The sequence below is a fragment of the Osmerus eperlanus genome, chromosome 19, assembly GCF_963692335.1.
Source record: "Osmerus eperlanus chromosome 19, fOsmEpe2.1, whole genome shotgun sequence".
In the NCBI taxonomy this organism is placed as follows: Eukaryota; Metazoa; Chordata; class Actinopteri; order Osmeriformes; family Osmeridae; genus Osmerus; species Osmerus eperlanus.
In genome coordinates this window covers 7,505,563-7,526,977 of record NC_085036.1, presented here as the reverse complement: position 1 = coordinate 7,526,977, position 21,415 = coordinate 7,505,563, and the positions used below count along the sequence as shown (strand labels likewise).

General features: G+C 49.9%; 1 protein-coding gene across 1 annotated transcript; it reads left to right on the top strand.

Annotated features, from left to right (window-relative positions):
* The first annotated feature begins 52 nt into the window (after positions 1–52).
* sh3pxd2b (SH3 and PX domains 2B) lies at positions 53–20,265 on the top strand. Its single transcript, XM_062485474.1, has 7 exons — positions 53–401; positions 2,657–2,737; positions 8,526–8,601; positions 12,884–12,960; positions 16,742–16,833; positions 19,758–19,783; positions 20,177–20,265. Exons 1-7 carry the CDS (start codon positions 330–332, stop codon positions 20,263–20,265), a joined length of 513 nt encoding a protein of 170 aa, XP_062341458.1. The 5' UTR covers positions 53–329.
* The last annotated feature ends 1,150 nt before the right edge of the window (positions 20,266–21,415 follow it).

Sequence of the window (21,415 nt, the reverse complement as noted above, 5' to 3'; positions counted from 1 at the left end):
GGCCACTACTTTGATGAGTCAGAGGGCTGGTCTTTAGTAGCAACCCAGTCATTAAACCGGAGTTGGTGAGCTAGGATAGGCTGGGAGTTTGGTCGAGACCTACAACGAGACGGGACGAAACGGTGGAGGGCAAGAAAGCTTAAAGAACCGACTGAATGTGGTACAGGAAGTCTGACGTGGACCATTTATGACAAATCTCAATTGTTACATTCAGCTATAACGGATCCGACCGGCACGAATGACAGAGGTTTGGTGCATAAACTTTGTCATTCGCGTTTGATCGCTAAATACCGGACTGCTGTTTTTAGAGGCACAGAGAAAAGGAGATCATGCCAAGGCGGACCGTGCAAGAAGTAACAGTTCAAGATGTCCAGAAAAGGAGAAATCCGAATAAACACTATGTAAGTCAACAAGTTGCGTCCCCTTTTTTAACTACACGGAATCGTTTGGTACCAGCGGCTCCCGCTTTATCGAAGTTTTATATGCTTACACGTTCTCTACAGAGGAAAAGTAAAAACAAAGGGAGTATCAAGTTACATCTTACCAAAACAGTCTATGCAAGAGTAGTATCATATTATGTTTGTTGTACTCTATGTTAAGAAAAGTGAAGCCGATCGTAGCCTAAGCCTATTGTTTTTAAAGGTATGGGGTTTGTTGATTTAATCCAGATGTTTTTTTGTTGGCTTGCATGTCAACATCTGGAAATAAAGAGACAGGCGCCAAGTAGCGTGTCCTTTGTATTTAAATACATATGTATTTTGTAAACCCTTTCCTTTATCTTTCTACTAGACAGCGGTGCGATATGCACCTTCAGTTGCTTTTGTTTAATACGCTATTGTAATAACGTGATAATGTTAAGATGTTTACGCTCCTGTTCCAGAGCTTGTACACTGTGTTGACCCCTGTTGTTGTTCAGACTGGGTAACCCTGATTGTAAGGCCTTCAGGCTCCCATTTAAAACAACTAGAGACCAGACAGGGCTCTGAAGCATACAGCAGGAAGCATGCTACTAGCCTATACTCACCCATCTACTCAGAAGGTCACTGTTAGTACTGTGTACATAAAGCCTTGCTGGAATGTTTGAACAGGGAATGTCCGATATAACTTACTGTCTGGCCCAGTCTGTGGTCCTGAATACTAACGTATTCTTTCACTAGAGCTTAATTTGAAAAAGCTCACCTCACGTGCGCCAGAAAGGTTGGAAAGCAGCTTTGGCAATAAAGCTGGGAGCCAGTGCATCCTCCTAATGTTGTTTCCATTACTATCATCCTCTATCAACTCAGGGCCCTAAATGAAATATTATGTGGTGGTATTTGGGAGTCAGGGGAAATGGGGGTGGGGGGGCTTTCAGAGGTGCAGATACTTTAATTTACTCATTATTTATTTACTTAGTGCAACATTTTACGTTTTTCATGACTGGTAAATGTCAATTGGCAAGACGTCATGAATGTTGCCTTGGCGACTGGTGCCTGGCCGGTCTGTGTCCCCGCCATGCGGCGATGAGGAGGAGGGGTGGACGTCCAGTGGCCGTCGCGCCGCGAGCATCGCGACGGCCCGAGCGTCGCTTCCTGAGGTCCCGCGTTTCCCCCATCTGCCTTCTCTTAACGCTCGACCGCTTTCCTGGTCGCCTGCCCTCGGCTCGGCTCCTCCGTGCCGCGTTACAAACCGTCAGCGGCGCTCAGCTCCTCCAGGGAGAGGGGGTTGCGAGCTCCAACTCCTGCAGGGACCACACACCTCGTGTTCCTGACAAGCTGCTCCTGAAAAGTGTGGATGCCCAAATAGCCAGACGTGAAATCGTTTTTGAATACCGTGAAGATGTAATAACCCGGGACGCACAGTGTCTTCATGCTGGTGATGGTGGCGGGCGGCGCTGTGGTCGCTACAGGGAGCCGTGGTAGAGCAGTCCCCCCAGGGGAAGGGCCTGGGAGGCAGGCCAACGGAAGCGTTCAGCCAGACCCTGCCACTGGGGAGTTTCCGATCACCTCCCTGCTTCTCTTTTTTCCTTCTTTCAAAAAAGGTCCGCGTTTGTTGCGCTTGGTTACCAGCCAACAGGCCACGATTCTTCTTCTTGACAACTGAATGGAGTTGGTAGTATTGAGAAATGCGGTCGGGGCACCAGATGGTATACCTCACGAGTGACATTGCCCTTTAAAATGACAATAGTGGTCGGCTGGCGTAGGAAGTGAGATCATGTACCAGGATGTCCATCCTGTGTCTGGAGATGGAAATTATGACATCGGCAACTAGTTTTATCACCCTTTATGCGGGGCCCTGTGGTCTTCACAGATGGTGTGATCACCATCGCCCCTGAGTGAGTCACAGGATCTATCATAGTGGAATATATACTCAGCCTGCACTGTCCGAAGCATGATGAGGATATCCTGAATGAGAAGACTAGTAGAAAGAAATAGTACCTCCTACCAGGGTGGTTTCCAGAAATGAGCCTCATAAAAAGGCATCCGAGTGGGCCCCGTTAAACACATATTGACCAGTGGCGGCCATGTAAGCCCTGTTCTTCCAGATTGTTCCGGACCCCCCAGCCTGGAATCGTTTCCCTCTTTCCCTCTCCACTTTGTGACACTCTTACACATCACCGCTTTGTGTTTCATTGATCCAGACATTTCTTGTTACAGCCTTGCCTCTTTGTCCCTTTCAGGTTTACATCATCAAAGTGTGCTGGAGCGATGGCAGCACTGAGGTCATCTTCCGACGCTACAGCAAGTTCTTCGACCTCCAGGTAAGAGGGAGAGAGAGCAGGGCAGTAACTGGGGTACTTGTTGGATGCCAAACTATATTCTATGTGACAAGGTGTCTCTGCTCATTGTCAACTCTCATGAATCGGACTGCTATAAATACAAAACAGTTTCACCCCTGTGCCGACTGCAATGATATGACGAGGCCATACAGGGATGTTTACTAGAATGGACGTCTTACAGGAGCAAAGCTCCAAAACAGGGAGGGGGCGCCATATTGGCCTGTTGGTCACAGGCCCCTTGCAGCAGTGTTATGTGGGTAATTGCGCCATGTGAGAAGGGAGGGATGGAAAACGAGCACATGAGCGCAGCTTGGATTGCGCAACTGACCGTAGAAATGTGTGGTGGGTCTCAGGCTCCGCCCGTCACGGTTTTGATACACTATGGAAGGAAGGCATACGCTATAGGTTTCAGTTCTTCCTTGGGTTATAGAGGCCTGTGTTAGATCAATCAGTGCTGACTATTCCATTCTCTCCATCACCCTGATAGAAGCTCGCAGGCACTCTGACAAGTGCACTCGAAAGCGTGGAATATACAGTACATTCACATATACCGAAACAATACTTTGGTTTGAAAATGGCCTCATATTGATCATGGTTCCCTACGAAATTCCCTCACGTTGCTCTTTCCATGTGCCTTCAAAGTTGTGTGGAGACAGGGCAGATAAGAAAGGGAGGTCATTTCTGGGGGCCTTCGACTCTGCTATTTTCCTGCTTGCTCTGCTGACAGGCTGTGGGTGGGTGTGCAGAGTGGCGAGGGAGATTCAGATAAGCCTCATGGCAGATTGAGATTACACCAGATCTTATCAGCTCAGAGGTTTGGCTGTAGTGTATGATACTGTCAGGGTGGGGGGGGGGGGGGGGTGGAGACAGCCATAGGGCGTCTCTGACTGAGATAAAGGCTACACATAGAGCGATAAACTGTGATAACACCTTTAAAGTTATATGCAGTCGTTGTCACGAAGTTGTATGCACTGTTGGGATGAGTTCATTCTACCACGCTGTAGTACTTAATTAAGAAATAAGACTCATTGTAAAAGAGTCTCTGGGTTGTAATGAAAAAGGTTGATGATTGCTTCCATGTTTTGTGTTCTGCGTTTCTTTGCAATAAAAACATTGAAGGAAGAAAATAACTCACTGTAGCCAAAATGTAATTCATCCTTACTAGTTGTATAGAAACAGTCAGTCAGTCAGTCAGTCCCCCCACATCTCTCCATCCTTCTCATTCTCTACCTCTCACATTCTTTGATCATCTACCGGTAGTATCATTAGTATCATTAACCATCCTCCACTAATGACCCATGACCTCCCCCCTCCCCTCCCCCCACAGGCCTAACGGACTCACCTGATGGTGAAGTCTGAAAACCACTCGGTCCCACTAAACCGACCACATCGAAACAATCCCCCCGACGAGCTCCACATGGTGTGTGGTTCAGCCCTCTGTAATCACCTCCGCGGGCGTGTGGCGCTTTCAATCCCTTGATGCCGTGCCAGAAGGGTTCCACAAGCTATGCGACACGCAACACTCGAGAGGGCGTTCAAAACAACACGTCTCGCGCCGCAGGAAGCTGCGGTTGCAGCAGGTCAGACACGCTAAACGTCAGTGGCGGATGCCGGCCCGCGTGGAAATGATGGAAATCCAAGATCGTCATTAAAGTTGCCTTCCTAATTCAGTTTCCATGCCACTACGTTCTATTTCCATGCCACTACGTTCTATTTCCATGCGGCCCACGTGTCCGTTTGCCATTATTCTCCCTTCCTTGAGTTCCGTTGCCCTAGCTACGTCTTCGACACGCAGAGCAACACACGGTCGCTGCAAGGATATAGTGGCCAACACCTTTCGACGTTCTCCTCGCCATCCTATATCTGTCGCATACTTTCCGCATGCAGTCGACAACACCGTTTGAATGTGGAAACAGCATATGTCAGAGGAGCCTGTTGAGAGTACACCAGCAGAATTAGCCCAGACTCTCCAGCGCACAATAACCTGGGCCCTCTGATGCAATAAACTCAGTCCCAAGCAATAGGCCTATGCTAGGATCTGGAAGCAATTACAGATGGCATATGCTCTCATTTACGCAATGCTGAATCAAAAGATATCAACGTCCATAAACGGGCGCTATATATGTGTGTGTGTTGTAAATGTCTTCTTAGGAGGTTTAATGGCGCTTTCTAGAAGGAAAATGTGTGCAAGATTGGAGTGTGCGAGTGGATGGGTGAATCTTCATCTGTCTATCCCTGCCTTTCAGCTGCCTCATCCTTTTTGTTTATGACGGTCGGAGCTGGATGTGGTTTCGAAGAAAAAGTCCGACCCATACTCTTCACAATGCCAGACTCGATAGGCTGTTTTTTTACGATGTTTTCTACGCTTTAAGAAATCAGCAGTTTGGGAGCCAGTGTGTTGCTGAGGCAGCACATAGCTGGGAGGACAGACACAGTGACAGGAAATCACGTGTCTCAACCCGGTCTCCTCCTGTTGTGTTGACGTTGCTTCACACACGGACAGCCCCTGCTCACAGCTCCAGTTAGGAAACAAATAGACTGGACGTTACCAGTCATTTCAGGGAACATGACTCATTTACTCCCCGAAACCGAACCTTGTTTGCAAACATGCCTCTGAAGCACTCTGTCAAATCCAAACAACTGTTGAAAACGATAACCATTTAAGAGCTGAATATGGCATGTTTGTTTTGTGGGCACTGGACAGTTAAGGATACTGTTTGTGACACATACCTCTGTATATTTCCTCTGCCGTCTCTTACCTGCATTGCTGCTTGTTTCAGTAATGAAGCTGCTTCATCACGGGACCTGATGTTTGGAATTTTCACTGGATAGGAGACATGGAGTATGAGAGGAACTCTTTGCAAAGGGAACAGTGCAGGAATGTGCAGTCTGCCATTGACATTCTCCAAAGAGAAAAGACAGTTTGTCGCCTTCCCCGCGCTCATTCGTATCCCTCAGTGAGAATGCCCCGTCCTCTCTTGTCGCCACGCAGCCTGTGTTCGCAGGCTGTGCCGTGCCCTCCAACAGGATATGAACTAGACAAACGACCCCATGCGAATCATATTAGTCTCTCTGACCGAAAAGGAATCCGTCCAATTAATGACAACGTCTGACGGCAGACAGCTCCCTGGGACATTTAGCCCTGGAACTGATCATGTCATGGGACGACGTCCACTTAGGAAGGCCTTGTCTGCTCCAGTGAGGTCAGACTCGATTCAGAACCCAGACACGGGCTCCGACTGTCTTTGGGAACCCCACCTCTGAATCATCTAGCGTCGACGGAAGGCGGGGAGAAGACAGACCGAAATGTTTGTGCTCCCGACAGATTCCTCTCCAGGCACCTCTGATTACAGGCCTGACGTGGTCCGTGGTTTCAGACTGATGGGGAAGGAGACAGGCAGAGACAGGGTGTGTCGGCTCAAAGTACGGTCACAATTACGGCGCGAGGGGTATTTTCTTTCTCGATCTGTGTCTCTGATATTTCTGTCTCCTTCTCTCTTTCTCGATCTGTGTCTCGGATTTCTGTCTCTCTTTCTCTATCTGTGGCTCTGTCTTTCTCTCTCTCTCTCTCTCTTTCTCTCTTTCTCTATCAGTCCTCTTCCACTTGCTTTCTGTGTGTATTGCAGCACTTAAAGTCAAGCTGTAGAAAGGAAACTGTGTTGTAAGCCAGACAGATGGGTTTCATGTGGGTTCAGAATTGAAATCTGTCCAGTTTTTGTTTGACAGAAGGAGTGATTCTTATATTAGATATTGGATTAACCAACTTGTTGTGTGCTTGACCACAGCACTAAACAACATAACAACATATCAAACAGCCTAAACCAAGCAATTGTAAAGCATCTTCTGCCTCGTTGATGTCGATCCTTTGTTCTGATTTGCCAAAAGCCTTGTCAGTATCCAGTGTCCGAGTACTCCCATTCCCTAAACTCTCACTCCAAACCACTTCTCCAATTTCTCCTCTGCTGCTTCTGGCTTTACCAACAACACTGTTAGTGTCGTTCTCTCTCTGGCCATGTGTGCAGTGGGACGAGCAGATATCGCCTCATTTAGACAGCTGTGTGGAAAGGAAACTGTAGGATCGATAAAATATGGGGAGTCAGGTGGCTGAGCGGTTAGGGAATCAGGCTAGTAATTAGAAGGTTGCTGGTTTGATTCCCGGCCGTGCCAAATGACGTTGTGTCCTTGGGCAAGGCACTTCACCCTACTTGCCTCGGGGGAATGTCCCTGTACTTACTGTAAGTCGCTCTGGATAAGAGTGTCTGCTAAATGACTAAATGTAAATATACAATCGGATCATCCAGATATGGGGTCAAGTAACTCACTGGTCACAAAAGAAAACGTGAATGAATACAATTCCTAAACGTGTCATAACTATGTGGAAGCCTTGAAACTAGGCCCCCTTATACACAAGGTGTCATTCAGTGGGGGTCAAGGCCTCATACCTCATAAGGGAGGTCTGTTTGACTGCTCTTAGCCCCCCCCCCCCCCCACTCCCCACCCCCACCCATCCAAATCTGTCAGCCTAGCCCTCCGCTGTGGTGTGGACGCCAAGGTTTCTGTCTGCATGGGCCGTTTGATGGCTAAGCAGTAATTTTCCATGGATTGAGGAAGCGAGACGCGAAGAGTGACGAGGAATGACATCACCAGCCACCTCTAACCAATGGCATCCAAGCTTGCTGGCCACATCACAAGCTTGAATGTTGACTAAGTTCAGTTTTGGTCTGCGCAACATTGAAAACAAGCACATAAATCTATAGCTTGGGAAGGCCCATTGTCAACAACACAAACAAAATGAATTTGCCTTAAGTTAGCATGGAGTCTGAAGTTTGTTATTCATAGCTATAAAACTGCCTGGTTCTGACTTTGACAACCCAGACTGCATTGAATGTAATAGGAAATATGAAACGTTCCTGTTTTCTTCTCTCACCGACCCTAGCAGGCCTCTGGAACACAGCCATAGCATACATGCCAGTTATCAGTCTGACTACAAGCCAGCAGTGCAGTCTTTTCTACACACTTTAGGCTTCCATATTTTGTAGTACCCCTTCCGAAAACGGAATCCAGGCCAACTCAAAACACCTGTGGGCTGTGTGGCGGTGGCGGGCATAGAACACGTCTCTCAGCTGTGGCTTTCAAGTGTTCCTGCTTCAGCTGGACCGGGTGTCAGAGCACTCGTGAACCCCTTGTTGCTGAGCGGGGCTTTTGGGAGACAAAAGAGCTTCGAGTTCATTGGCCGACACACCCAGGTGTCTTTTCATTGGACCACAGCTGTAGGGGGGGGGGGGGGCTTGAAAACTCTTTATTGGCGGGGCGGGCGGAAAAGAAGCTATAGAACGATGGGAACACTGGGAAGAGTGCAGGGTGCTGGACTTTAAGAGACAGGGAGAGCAGAAATGTTCCACTATGTCAGTGGGCTCTTGCTAATAGGCCACAAACCATATGTTGCCTACCCAGAGAGCAAAATACCAACCATCTGCTGAGTAGATTCCTAATCGTTGGCAGACGTCCTTTTATTGGCAGGATTCCTATGGGGGAATTGCTGAATGGTTCAAATGGGGAAACAACCCTTCCCTACCCCACCCTAGCACCCCAACCCTGCCCACCCTCTCTGCCCCCTCATTCGGCCCCCAACGACGATGTGTGTGACGAAGGGGGACGCGTTTCATGTCCCCTCCCCGTGATATCTGGTGATGTGTGGAGCTGTGTGGGGCTGTGCTGTGGGACAGTATGTGTTGTAACCACGTGTTTCCTTGACACGCCCTGCTTTCAGATGGAGCTTCTGGATAAGTTCCCCGTGGAAGGAGGCCAGAAGGACCCAAAGCGCAGAATCATCCCGTTTCTACCCGGTAAGAGTCCAAAAGCACTGACACGCCTCGCTCACCTGACCCAGTAGCCCCCCGAGGGAGCAGGAAGATGTGCTACGTTGGCACTCGACGAGACGCTGGAATACCCTCCACCCGTGAGCTCACTGTTTCCCTGAATGGAGCACCGGTTTGTTTTTTTTCGGTCTGTAAACCGATTGGCTGAGTGTTTGAATTTGCTACTCTTTTTTTCTTTTGTTTTTGCTCCCTTTGCAACACCAGTCCACCAGGCTCACGATGCAGCTTAAGGCTCTAGTTTGAAGCAGGGCTGGGTGACTCTGTAGAGCCTTTGAAATGAGGCCATTCTGGTCTCATGAAAGTAACTCAATTGGACATTTGGAGAAGGCCCCACCTAGAAAGTCTGGCTGTTGGCCTGTCCCACTGGAGGTGGAGGGGGGGGGGGGTATATTTGGGAGGGAGATGCATGGAATTCATTTAGGGGGGTAACATTAGGGAGGGGAGAGCAGAGACTGGCTGAATGTCTGGAACTCATTGAGGGATCACACACCGGGGTCCAGGAACTCTGAGATTTCAGCTGGGTTTGTTTAATAAACTCTGGATGGAAAGAGAGGGAGACAGAGAGAGACAGAGAGAGAGAGAGAGAGAGAGAGAGAGAGAGAGAGAGGGAGAGAGAGAGAGACTGAGTCAGAAAAATAGAGGATGAGAGAAAACCAGACAGGAAGAGAGGGGAAGAGAGACACTGAGCGAGAGACAGAGACCGGAGAGGAAAAAGAGAGAGAAATAGACGCACAGACATGGACAAAGAGAAAAGTCGGATTGTCCAACATGTGCTTCCACATCAAACGTGTCTCATTTCTCCTCCTTCCTTACAACCTCTGATTAAATCTGAACACTTTTAGCTCGCCCTGTATCAGTAGGGGAACATTTCCTGTTTGACAGAAATTGTTGCGTTAACTCAAACCAAGTCCCACCATTTCCAATTTCACCAAATACAGTCAGAGCCTCCACCCTGCTGTTTCCAGTTATGTACTTGTCCTCCCATCTCATGAATGGAATATCTCTCAACGGTTATGTCAGCCGGTTCTTATTTGAACTCCTACATTTCTCCTTCCTGCGTGTCTCTTACTGGAGGGGGGGGGATACACAGGAAAGATACATTGTTTCTGTTGGGATGTACTGCGCTGTTGTCAGTGGCTGCTGGCGTCTGATCTAGCTGAGACTAGCAGCTGTAACCTCATCTCCACTCTGCATTTCTATCCTCACCCAGGACCACATGGTCCGCCAAAGAACTGGTCAGAGATCTTGGTGGACACGAGCCAAACCAGCCAGACACGGAAATGGTCTTCCTTTACTTTCGCAGGGCTGTGTTTGGTCAAGGTCTCTCGTTTTGTTTCAACATCCCTGCCAGGTCCAGATCAGCAAAGTGGTCTGTCTTTGTGCGTGTGTGTGCGTCTGCAAAATGTACACTTAAGTCTTTTATTCCCACATTGTGTGGTGATGGGATAGTGCTGAATGTTCCCGGATAGTCTTTTAATACTTTTGGGTGTGATCAGATGTTGTGCTGATGAAACAATTGACCTCTGTGTGTAAACCAGTTGATCTTGACAGAGGACAGAATAGGGACTGTTTGTGCATGCAAGCTGTCTGCTTCTCCTGTGAACTTTTCTGGTTGGAAGGGGGGCGGGGGGGGGGGGGGGGGCTGGTGGCATATGTCTGTCTGTTTAATGTATTCATATCAGAAGCCAACTCAAACATACTTTTAAATTCAAATGTGCCAGGCTCAGTAGTGCTGTGTTGCAACGGAATCATCTAGATTCCCCTAGCAGCAGTGTGAGGTACAAGAAATACACATCAAGTGGAAAAAAACAACAAAAACAAAAACACCACATAAACTCTCTGCTAGAGTTTATGTGGTGTACCAGTAGAATACCAAGTCTGAACACAGGTCTGTGTGATGTGGCTGTGTGTACTGAGTCAGCACTTTAGAGATCCCCGTAATCACTGAACACACCTTCTATCCCGCCTTATAGACCATTTTCCTCTCCCTTTCTGCCTCATCAAGCAGTTTTGAGAGAAAGAAGGATCTCTTTTCTCACTATCTTTCTCTTTCTCTCTTTTTTTATCGCTATCTCACACACACACACAATCTGTCCCTTTATCTCTCACCCTCTCTAAATTTTCTCTCTAAATCTCCATCTGTGTCTATATCTTTCTCTCACACTCTCTGTCTCTCACTTTTCTCTCCCTCTGCCCCTCTCTCTCTCTGCCTCTCTCTCTCTCTCTCTCTCTCTCTCTCTCTCTCTCTCTCTCTCTCTCTCTCTCAATCCTTCTCAGCAGGCAGCCAGTCTCCAGGCTGTTTGATGCTGCGAGGGGCTGTCGCAGAGCTCCCCTCAGGAGAGGTGGTCGGCCCCAGCCTCGGCTCCTCGGCCCCGGCCATCGACCGTTTTCCTCTCTACCCAAATCGGGCCTTTCATCGGCTGCACCCATGAGCTGCCGCACATTCAGAGTGGGCAGAGTTGCCTAGACGATTTCCTCCTGACCCTGGAGAACTTGGACAAGTGTCAAGAAAGCTCTCTGTTTGAGGAGAGGAGGAGGGGTTGGAGGACAGAAAGAGAGAGAGAGAGAAGGGGGAGAGAGACAGAGAGAGAGAGGGAGATAGAGAGAGAGAGAGAGAGAGAGAGAGAGAGAGAGAGAGAGAAAGAGAGAGAGAGAGAGAGAGAGAGAGAGAGAGAGAGAGAGAGAGAGAGAGAGAGAGAAGTGGTGGACTTTCAAGTCTCCTGACTCAGTTTCATAAACTGTCCAGAGAAAGTGGTTGAACTGTCAGCCAGCCAAAGCACATAAGCTTGTCAGGGAACATGCCCCCACACCTACAGTAGGCGGAGCATGTGCAGTCTTCATACACTGTCCTCTGTAAAACCCGACTCAGTCAAACACCCTTTTATATTAGGGGATTTTTTGTAGACCTTACCAGTTGATTTTATTCAAAGAGTAACCTGAAAACCTCACTATCTCAGCCGGAGGCCCCAGTAAAGGAATCCAAATCTAAGTCGGGCCCAGACAATGAGATAAGGGTCAAAGTTCACAATTAGTGTTCTAGTCCGGGAAATAATGATAAACACATCCTCCCTCCATCTCTGACTCAGGACTCAACCACAGGAGAACCACCTGGCCCTCCCCCTCCACACCCACCACCCCCCTGCCCACCCCCCATCAAAGCAAGCTGGTCAGGCTTTGGTTGCAGAATGGGCCGGATGCGTGTCAGGACCAGGGGGGGGAAACATAGTGTTTGCAGACACACAGTGGCACAGGCTCACACACACACACTCGTTGTACAGATGTGCACGCAAACACACACACACACACCACACGAACATCTGTGTCCCACAAACACCTGAGGAGGCCCAGCGACATTCCAGGCCACAGTGATCACTGGTGGGGCGGGGGGGCCCACATGTGACGCCCTCACACGTGACACTTGGCCTTGCGAACATATCCCGCGAGCCCCCCCGATGGAGAGATCGGCTCCGCCTCCGAGGTCGGGTCTCTCCTTTTGTTCTGCCGGTGTTTCAGCGGGCTGACTTAATGACCTGCTCGCATGCACGCTGTACACGCAGCTGTACCCGAGGACCCCCGACCCCGTTAGAAGAGTAACGAAATACCCGTCCACTCCCAACTTCCTGCCTCGCCGTAAAAAACTTAACAGGTCTTTCTGGAGACCCATTTGTAGCCATTTCTTGTTATTGTCTCTCTGACCCCAAATTCTTAGTGCCTGCCTGTAGTCATTACGTGGCTGGGGGCATATTTTATAGATGCCAGCCAGTGTACTTAGCTGCGTCCCAATCATTTATTCATGAAGAGGACAGCAGGGTACTCACCCGGCGGCGCTTAACAAGTTGCATTGTGCTGTCAGAGTTTTCATATGGATGAGGCCCTTGTATTAGCCTTGCATTCTAATGTCCTGCACACACGCATACACACCACTCACTCACAGTCAAACACACACACACACACACACACGCTCACAGGCTCAACCCTTTGTGTCTTCCTTGTCCTTTGCCAGACTTTTAATAACAGAACTCGTTCACTCGATTAGGATTGCGGGCTGTGCTCCCTGAGTGCTCCCTGAATGAGTGAACAATTCATTTGGTAAATGCGTAACTTTTTGGAAATGTATCGTCCAATTGAGTTTCATACGCCGGTAAAGGTGGAATGTCTGATGCTGGAAAACTCTGGATGTTATCTGTGTTCCGAGGCTAGAATGTATCACCCAGACATCTGAATGACCTCTCCTCCTCTTTGCTTCCAGGGAAGATTCTGTTCAGGAGAAGCCATATCAGGGATGTGGCCATGAAACGTCTGAGGCCCATCAATGAGTACTGCAGGGTAAGTTGATCCCAACACCGACTGTTCTGAATCACGTCAACAACAGGGCCTGAGCATTTAACGCGCATGCCAGCAAACAGAAGGTTTTTTATTTACATCCCCTAATATGGAAAGAATGCACATACACGCTACCCACTAACAGTCCTTACTCAGGTACAGGACAGAAAGGATTGCATGTTATTCTGTACTGTCATGTTCCTTTCGAACATCCTGTTTCCCCTGGCCTGTTTCTTGTCCTGGTCCTCGTTGCTGTGAGAGGGCGACAGAGAGGGGCTGGTTGTCTCCTGCTATCCCTGTCTATATCTCTACATCTCCACACGTATAGCGCCTCTGCTCTGTGTTAGCCTGTGATAACCCCATGGACTGAAGAGGATGGCTATGGCTAGCATTGCCTGCCATGACTGTGTATAAATGATACTTCTGGCTAAAGGACGGGAGGGACAGCCAAAACTAAACTAAAAGCGATAAAAACAGCTCTACCCTAAGTTCAAGTGTTGTTTACACAATTCAAACGTTCAGTGTCCGTTATTGGAAAGATGTTGGTAGCTTAGGCGCAACACGAGTATCTGCCATCTCCGAAGCCTGCTCTTGGCTCTTACGAATCAGGAAATGATGAAGACCGTAGTTAGAACAGGGAGGGCAGTCTGGAACAGGTCCGACCAAGAAAACAGTTCCATCTGGAGCTATGAAAACCCTGTCGAAGGTTCTGGGTTTTTCTCTTGGGCCAGAGACCAGGCTAGAGGGAGTCCACCTCCGTGACAGAGCAGTGTGTGTGTGTGTGTGTGTGTGTGTGTGTGTGTTGTTGTTGTGGTATCTGATTCTCCTGCCTGGCCAGAGGAGAGCTGAGCAAGTCCCCGTCAGCACGTCCACAGACCTGTTGTCGGACTTTCAAAGCGCCTGCTTTGCTGCCTCAAAGCCCAGCCTTTTCCCCTTAACAGACAGGGTGAGGCTGTGGGAGGTGAGGTGGGGGTCCATGTGTGTTTATGTGTCCAGGGCGGACGCTGAGAGAGATGGAGTAAGCATGCCGGAGGGGGGGGGGGGGGGGGGGGTGAGGGTTCAGGATACCTCTGGGGGTCGTTCTGGGATAGAGGAATTTCAGGCGGGTGGAAGGAACAGCCTTTACCACTTAGCAGCACGTTGGGGTGGAAAACGTCCCCCCTGAGTGCTTGTGTGTGGCGTTGTGTGTGGGATGCGTTTCTGTTTATAGTGTTACAAACCCTTCGGTCAAGCGACTGCGACAACTGGAGGGTGTTGTTGTGGCGATCTCGACAACATCTCATACGAGCGAAGGCCGAGATACACCTAGAGGATGTCGACTTCGCTGGAATCAGTTGAGGATTCCTGGGTGTCCTCTATCTCGACAGATCGTCAACAGTGCTGCAGTGTCTGTGGTCTGTGTTCTGGGAATGATGTGTTTTGGGCCCAGTCTTATCTGTGGCTGTCCAGACATTATGTCTCTCAAACAGGCCCAGTTGCAGTTGGAGGAGTCCCAAAAGCTTCATGAATCCAGGTGAACACAGACCAGAGAAGGGTCAGACAGGTCCCCCCCCCCCCCATCTCCCTCCCTCTCTCCCTGCTTCTTTGAACTTCAGGGTGGAGGAGGGTGGTAGGTGCAGGGCAGTCAGTGATAGGATGGTGGGGTGGGTGGGGGTTTCTGATGGAGCTGGACAGGGGGATCAAAGCCCTGCGCCCAACCAGGGTCCGGCAGGCGGGGCGGGTGGGGGAAAATCGAGGGGAAACCATGGAAACGAGACCATTGTGGTTCCTTTCATGTTGGACCTGAAGCAGGATAACCCTGTCAGGCTCCCTGTCAAACAGCTGACGTCTCAACCTGACTCAGGGTGGAATTCCCCCGGGCTTTCAACGTTTGTTGTTTTTTAGTTTCCCCCCCCTCCCCGTTCTCTTCGTTTCGCCAGGAGGTACTGAAAGCCCCTGACCAAGAAAGCAGCTATGTGATGGTCTGCAGATGTGTGTGGCAGTTCTCAGAGGAGAGGTTGGGGTGGGGTCGAGCCAGGTTTGGAGGCCGTGGATCATGTGGGGTGCCGTGGATCATGTGGGGTGCTTGGGTCATGTGGGGTGCCGTGGATCATGTGGTGTGCTTGGGTCATGTGGGGTGCCGTGGATCATGTGGTGTGCTTGGGTCATGTGGGGTGCTTGGGTCATGTGGGGTGCCGTGGATCATGTGGGGTGCCGTGGATCATGTGGGGTGCTTGGGTCATGTGGGGTGCCGTGGATCATGTGGGGTGCTTGGGTCATGTGGGGTGCCGTGGATCATGTGGGGTGCTTGGGTCATGTGGGGTGCCGTGGATCATGTGGGGTGCTTGGGTCATGTGGGGTGCCGTGGATCATGTGGGGTGCTTGGGTCCTTGCTAACTATTTGTAAAGCCTGAAAAAGTGTGTCGTCTGGAAGAGATGCAGGCTTTGGAAATAGTGCTGTCAGTGTTTGCATGAACATTTGTATTAACTGTCGGACATGAGTGTAGGCTTTGTCCCCACACACACTCTCTCTGTCTTCTGCTGACACACACACACACACACAGACACAATTAGGTTAATGCTGCCTGCTGTAAAGAACAACCATAAAGTCCATTTGCTGTAATGTGCCTCTCTGCCTTGAGTCTCTGGGGAGAATTCTAATGAGCACACAGGTCACAGGCAGAGTGGAAGCAGATATAAATCCATGAAGGGGGTGGCCATCTCTTGCATGCCAACCCCAAACACGTAGCACCAAGCTCAGTCGCCAGGGCCAGGGAATGGAGGGGGTTCCCGTGGAGGTCAAGAGTAAAAAAAAAAAAGAATCCATTGGCCTCAGAGCCCAAGTCTGCATCATCAGCTAAAAAGCTGTTTTTTACCCTGTAAAAATGTATTTAATCTCTGAAATCGATCACTGGCATATACGCATGCTTGCATAGACACACACACACAAACACAAACACACTCTGTCTAGGGCTAATGGAGAGCAGTGATCCTACTGTGTGTGTGGAATTCCTCCCACTCTTAAGCCATTGGCATCGCTTCTCGCGATGCCAATGCCAGGGTGCCACACTGGACAAGGGCACCTTGAACACTGCCTGGTCTGCAAGTACCGTACGTCTGATATCATAACTCAGAGAGAGAGGGGTAGAGAGAAAGAGGAGGAGGAGGAGGAGAGGGAAAGAGAGAGAGGAGGAGGAGGAGGAGGAGGAGGAGGAGGAGGAGGAGGAGGAGAGAGAGGCTTAGAGGACAGTACTGAAGCACTTAGCCTTATTAAAGACAGACGCAGGCTGTAGCTGTGTGATGGATAGGTTGGAGAAATGCCTCGTGGCAGCTGAGAGGGCTACACGGCCGGCCCCGGCCTCGCGCGGCGATAAACGCCGACCGGTGAAGTAGACGAAACGGTTGACACAGCGCCCCTCTGGGTTCCGGGAGGGCGGGGGGCGGGGGAGGGGGTGTCGGAGGCCTCAGGTGTGTGCTGTGCAGTCCCGCTGCCCGTCTGACAAAGAGAGAGATCAGTAGGGTTGTTGGGCTTTCGTCTGCTGAGGAACGGCCCTGTCAGGATCTGCCTAGCTCCGCTGGTGATCCACAGAGAGGGGGGAGATCGATGAACTCAAGAGATAAACAGCAGGAAATGGAGCTCAGTCATTTGGGGGGGGGGGGGGGGGGGGGATGGTGGGATGGGGGGATTTAACTCAAATGAATTTTTCCCTTGATGGGGATGGCTAGCAGTCTAGTCAAGAACAAGACCGAGAAGGCATTTGGCTAATCCTTCTGGGTTTTCTCGTGTGTGTGTGTGTGTGTGCAGGCTCTCATCCAGCTACCGGTGTACATCTCTCAGTGTGAAGAGGTCCGCTTGTTCTTCGAGACCCGACCTGAAGACCTGAACCCACCCACAGAGTAAGTAGCAACACAAGCATACTCACACACTAGCACAGCCGACCACACGATAATAGCCCTTCCTTGGTTTTCCTATTCTGAATTGGCTAAGCAGCATCAATGTGTCCCATTGCTGACCACGTGAAGTCATATTTTCTAGCAATCCATTAGTAGGCAATTACACAGTGTAATGGGCATGATGTCATACTCCCTCTGGTATTACGAGGTAAACGAGAGGAAGACCTACAACATGTAAGAACACCGTCTTACGCCTCATAATTCGGAAAAGTGCTGAGGTGACAGGTCCATGGTGTGGAAAAGGCACGGTCGGCCTGGACTCTTGTAAATCTCACCCAGCACATTAGTGTCACAGGCATGCTGACAGTACAACATGCCAACAGTGACTCGTAACATTTCCCCCCTCGCATCGCGTATGTGTCGTTATTGAAGTCGGCAGCCGCCTGGAGGGCACCGAGGGTTAAGAGTTTTGTTTTCAAAGAACGACTGTAACCTTAGTTCGTGTCGCTCCCCTCAAGTAGAAAAATAGCAGATGTCAACTCGCGTGTTAGCTTAGCAGCCTCACCTCAGGCAGCCGGCCTGTCATCACATGCAGATGGTAATATTAAGAAAACTATGGGATTCTGAGCCGGCCTTGGGATATTGTCAAGTTTTACGGCTTGGTATTTTAACGAGGCATGTCGTTGAATTATCTCGGCTTCTCTGTGCTTATAAAATGTTTGTGTTTTATTTATTTATAAAGAGCTTCCCATCAAGGTTTACTACTGTATATATCTTGTAAACGAGCAAATGTTCCCTATGCCCAGATACAGTCAATTCCTGGTTTGATAAAGCCTCTCAAATTATAACCTTATCCAGGGCAGGACTTTCAACTCTATCATCACTGATACCAGCCTCACAAAACTACTTAAGCATTTCTAAGTGTCATGTTTCTGTATCAGCCAATCTGCTTCGACTGCTTATCTGCTCTCCACACTTTATTGACTTTTGGGAACCTCAAATCAATGCGTACTATAAGCCGTAAAACCGTACTGTAGGCAGAGATGCAGACACATACATATATTGGTACGGCGAGTGATTACCATCCGTCAGCACCTATTAGCGAGTCATTGCCGGCAACAGTCATGACTAACCAGAGAGAAATCCAAGATGGCCACCCGGTGCCTGTTTCTCTGATATGATTTGCGCAGCGATGGCAGAGGGAGCGACTGCCTGTTTGTGGAGGAGTATCGAATGCACGACCTGTCACTGTTGTTCTAATCAGTATGAATGGCGGTTGTCAGATCACCGCAGCAGACTCAGAACATCGTCTCCCACAAGCCCCTGCTGCCAAGGACGCATACCTTATTACCTCACAGACAAAGCCCTCAGCGTCTGCTGCGGGGGTGGGAGGGTGGGGGGGTGGGGGGGAAGGAGGGAGGGTGGGGGGGGAGGGAGGGAGGCAGATGAATATAGAAAAGACCTTGGTTTGTCTTTATTAGAATTGGATTACTGCTCTCCCCTAATGCAGCCTCGCGACGGCTGACAGACAGCACACAGGCTCTCTGAGGAGGAGGAAATACCGCCCACTATCAATCTGCCCCGCTCAGGGGAGTGTGGCAGCGTCCGGGGCTCTGACGCTGCCCATCAGAGAGATGGACAAGAGAAGTAGCTGGGGAGAGGAGAGGAGAGGAGGAACATAGAACAGGGAAGAGGAGAGGAGAGAAGGAAAAGAGGAGAGGAGAGAAGGAACATAGAAGAGAGGAGAGGAGATTGAGCCCTCATAAAACTCATTGTTGGGCAGGACCTTTGTGGTTTGGCACCTGGTTGTGGAGCAGAGTTGCTCTGGGCTTAGAGACTGGCTGGGTATTAGTTTTACAGGCCCATGGCTCCAGTGTCCAGACTGAGCTCTGCCCTCCATCCACCACCACTAGCATGTGGTCCTACTACCGCCTACTGACGAGAATGACACCTCCGCGGACCAATGAAAACTCACGTGGCTTCAGTGGGAGGGTTTTGTTTGATCTGACGGAAAAAAAAGTCCTCTGCGTTTGTGACCCAGTCCTGACCCACGGCCTCACCCTCACAATTTCCTCTGTGATAAGCCAGACTAGAGGCTCTGGGATATCTTGACTGAAGTTCCCTATTGACAGTGCATCAATGGGGAAGCTTATGGTTTAAGATTCATACCGACTGGGGGCTAGGCCAGTTAACAAGGGTGCCAAGCGGACTATACATTACGTGATTGAGAGTGTGGATCCTGTGTAGGAAAATGAAAAGGGCAGTTGCCAGGAACAAATGAAGGGAATAGCAGGAGGTGGAGAGTAAGGGGAGAAAGAGAGAGAGAGAAAGAGCGAAAGGGAAAAGGAGAGAGAAAACGAGAGAGAGAGAGAGAGAGAGAGAGAGAGAGAGAGAGAGAGAGAGAGAGAGAGAGAGAGACTGAATTAGCCACCTCAGTCTCCTTGGCCATCTGGACATTGAATCAGCTCTGTAGCTGATGTGAATTGATGGGCTATTGCTCCTCCGATAGCGAAAACAGACTAAGCAGATGCCATAGCCCGTTCTGTGACCCAGCATCAGACACTTATTGTCAACTATACCCTGCCTCACATGACCCCTTAGTTGGACGCTGAAAACGTTGAACGTCAGAGAAGCGATGAATTCGCTAACCCCTTAACTGCAATCCTCCTGAAAGCCTGACTGGCAGGACCAATGCAGGTATTATTGATGTTTGACCTTGGCTGAACCATGACCAATCATACTAAAGTGAGCCTTGAGACCATTTGATTGGTAGCCAGGTAAAAAAAAAGAAATATGAGCCCTGGATATGTTTATTGTTACACACGTAGGTGGAAATACTGACATGTGCTTTCTAGGTCATGCACGTGTATTCCACTCCAAACAGTCCTGCTTGACTCAATGGTAATGATGGTGTTTCTCTCTTACAGGGAACCCATTGGAAAGAAGAAATCAGGTAAGAATGCTTCTGTACTTGTATTGGTGGCAAAGCCGTCCTCTGTGTGGCTGTGTACTTTTTGTCGTATAAAATGTGAGCACTGCACTGTAGGTTCTCAAGCACACACTTAAACTATTTGACTTATCATTTGATGCTGCATCATGAAGTAGAACGCAGATGTCCCATTTGACTGGAATACACTCCCATTGACATATCCATTTGGACTTTGGCACCATCTTGTGGAAATGATGCATCCATACTCTCACCAACCAAATCAGCAATAGCTTTGATGTGACCGGAATCCACAGATTTGACCTCCTTGACATTCATCTGTCCTAACCAACCAGTCTCAGTTCGGCTGCACCCATGTCCACGTTTCAAAATGCCTCTTCATTCGTTTTCCTCATTCAGGGCTTGTGGAACGAGCGACTACTTTCCTAAAGCGAGGTAGTAACAGACTCATGCTTGGCTCTGCTCTGTGTGTCACCTTGGGGGTGTGAACCTACCCTACCCCACCCCACCCTTCCCTGTCCACCACACCCCACCCACCCCTCCCTTCCCCCAGCCTCCCACCTCCAGACCCAGGCCTAGGCTGTGGGGCCTCTGAGAGGCCTCTAGGTGGGGCGGGGCTATGAAGAGGGGCCCAGAGCTGCCAGGGAACAGTGAGGAGTGGTAGGGGTGGTTGGGTACAGTCGTGGGGGTAGAGTGGAGCGGGAGATACACATGTAGAAGGAGGGATCATGCGTATGGGGGATACCAGTCTAGCGTACCAGCATAGTGTACCAGAGTAGACGAGGGGAGTTGGACTACGCAGGTAAAGGAGGAGGCTCAGAAGGTCTGGGTGGAGAAGGGGTGAGAGGGAGGGGGCAGAAGGGGGATGGACTAGGTAAAGGGGGTGCTGACTGTAGCGGGGGAGGGGTGAGTGGAGCGCTGGTAGGGCGGGGCTGTTGAGGCAGAGAGGGCCCGGCCGGGTGGGGCAGGGGTGGGTGTGGGAGAGGAGGGGAGAGTTAGGTTGGGTAGAAGGGGGGGGAGGGGTGCAGGCGGGGCGGGCTTGGGGTCAGGCCCGGGTTGGCTTGTGGTTCGTTGTGTGACGTGCATGGCAAGAGCTCGAAAGGTCACCAGGCCGTGTGTTCTGCTGTCCACCCTGACCCCTGACCCCTGCTCCTATGCTGACATTCGACTAAGTCGCAGTGAAAGCACAATTCCCTACTGCCTTGCCATTCCCCCTATAGCAACTGTGTTTGATAGCATCTTCCTCGTAATTGTACAGAACTGAATGGATAAGGACTAATATAGGAGCTGGAAGAGGCACTATGGAATAATAATCCTGGGGGTGGTATTGGTGTGCTTGGGTGAAGGTCTAACTTGGTGGTGGTCCGTTCCTGTGTTGACGCTGCAGCCAATGTCGATGATTAACCTAACCCGTCTGCCTTATCCTGTGCTCTCCTCTAACACCTCTCTACTGCCCCCTGCCTCCTTTTCTCCCTCTCTCCCTCCATCAGATCTCCTTCCTCCCCCAATCCCAAATCAGTGCTTCACTCCAGTTCCCCCAGTGACTTGATGTAGACGTAAGAAGATGAGATAGTTGTTAACAGCATGTGGCCAAGGGTGCACAGTGACGCCCAGTTCGACCTGAGTACCTAGTTGTGC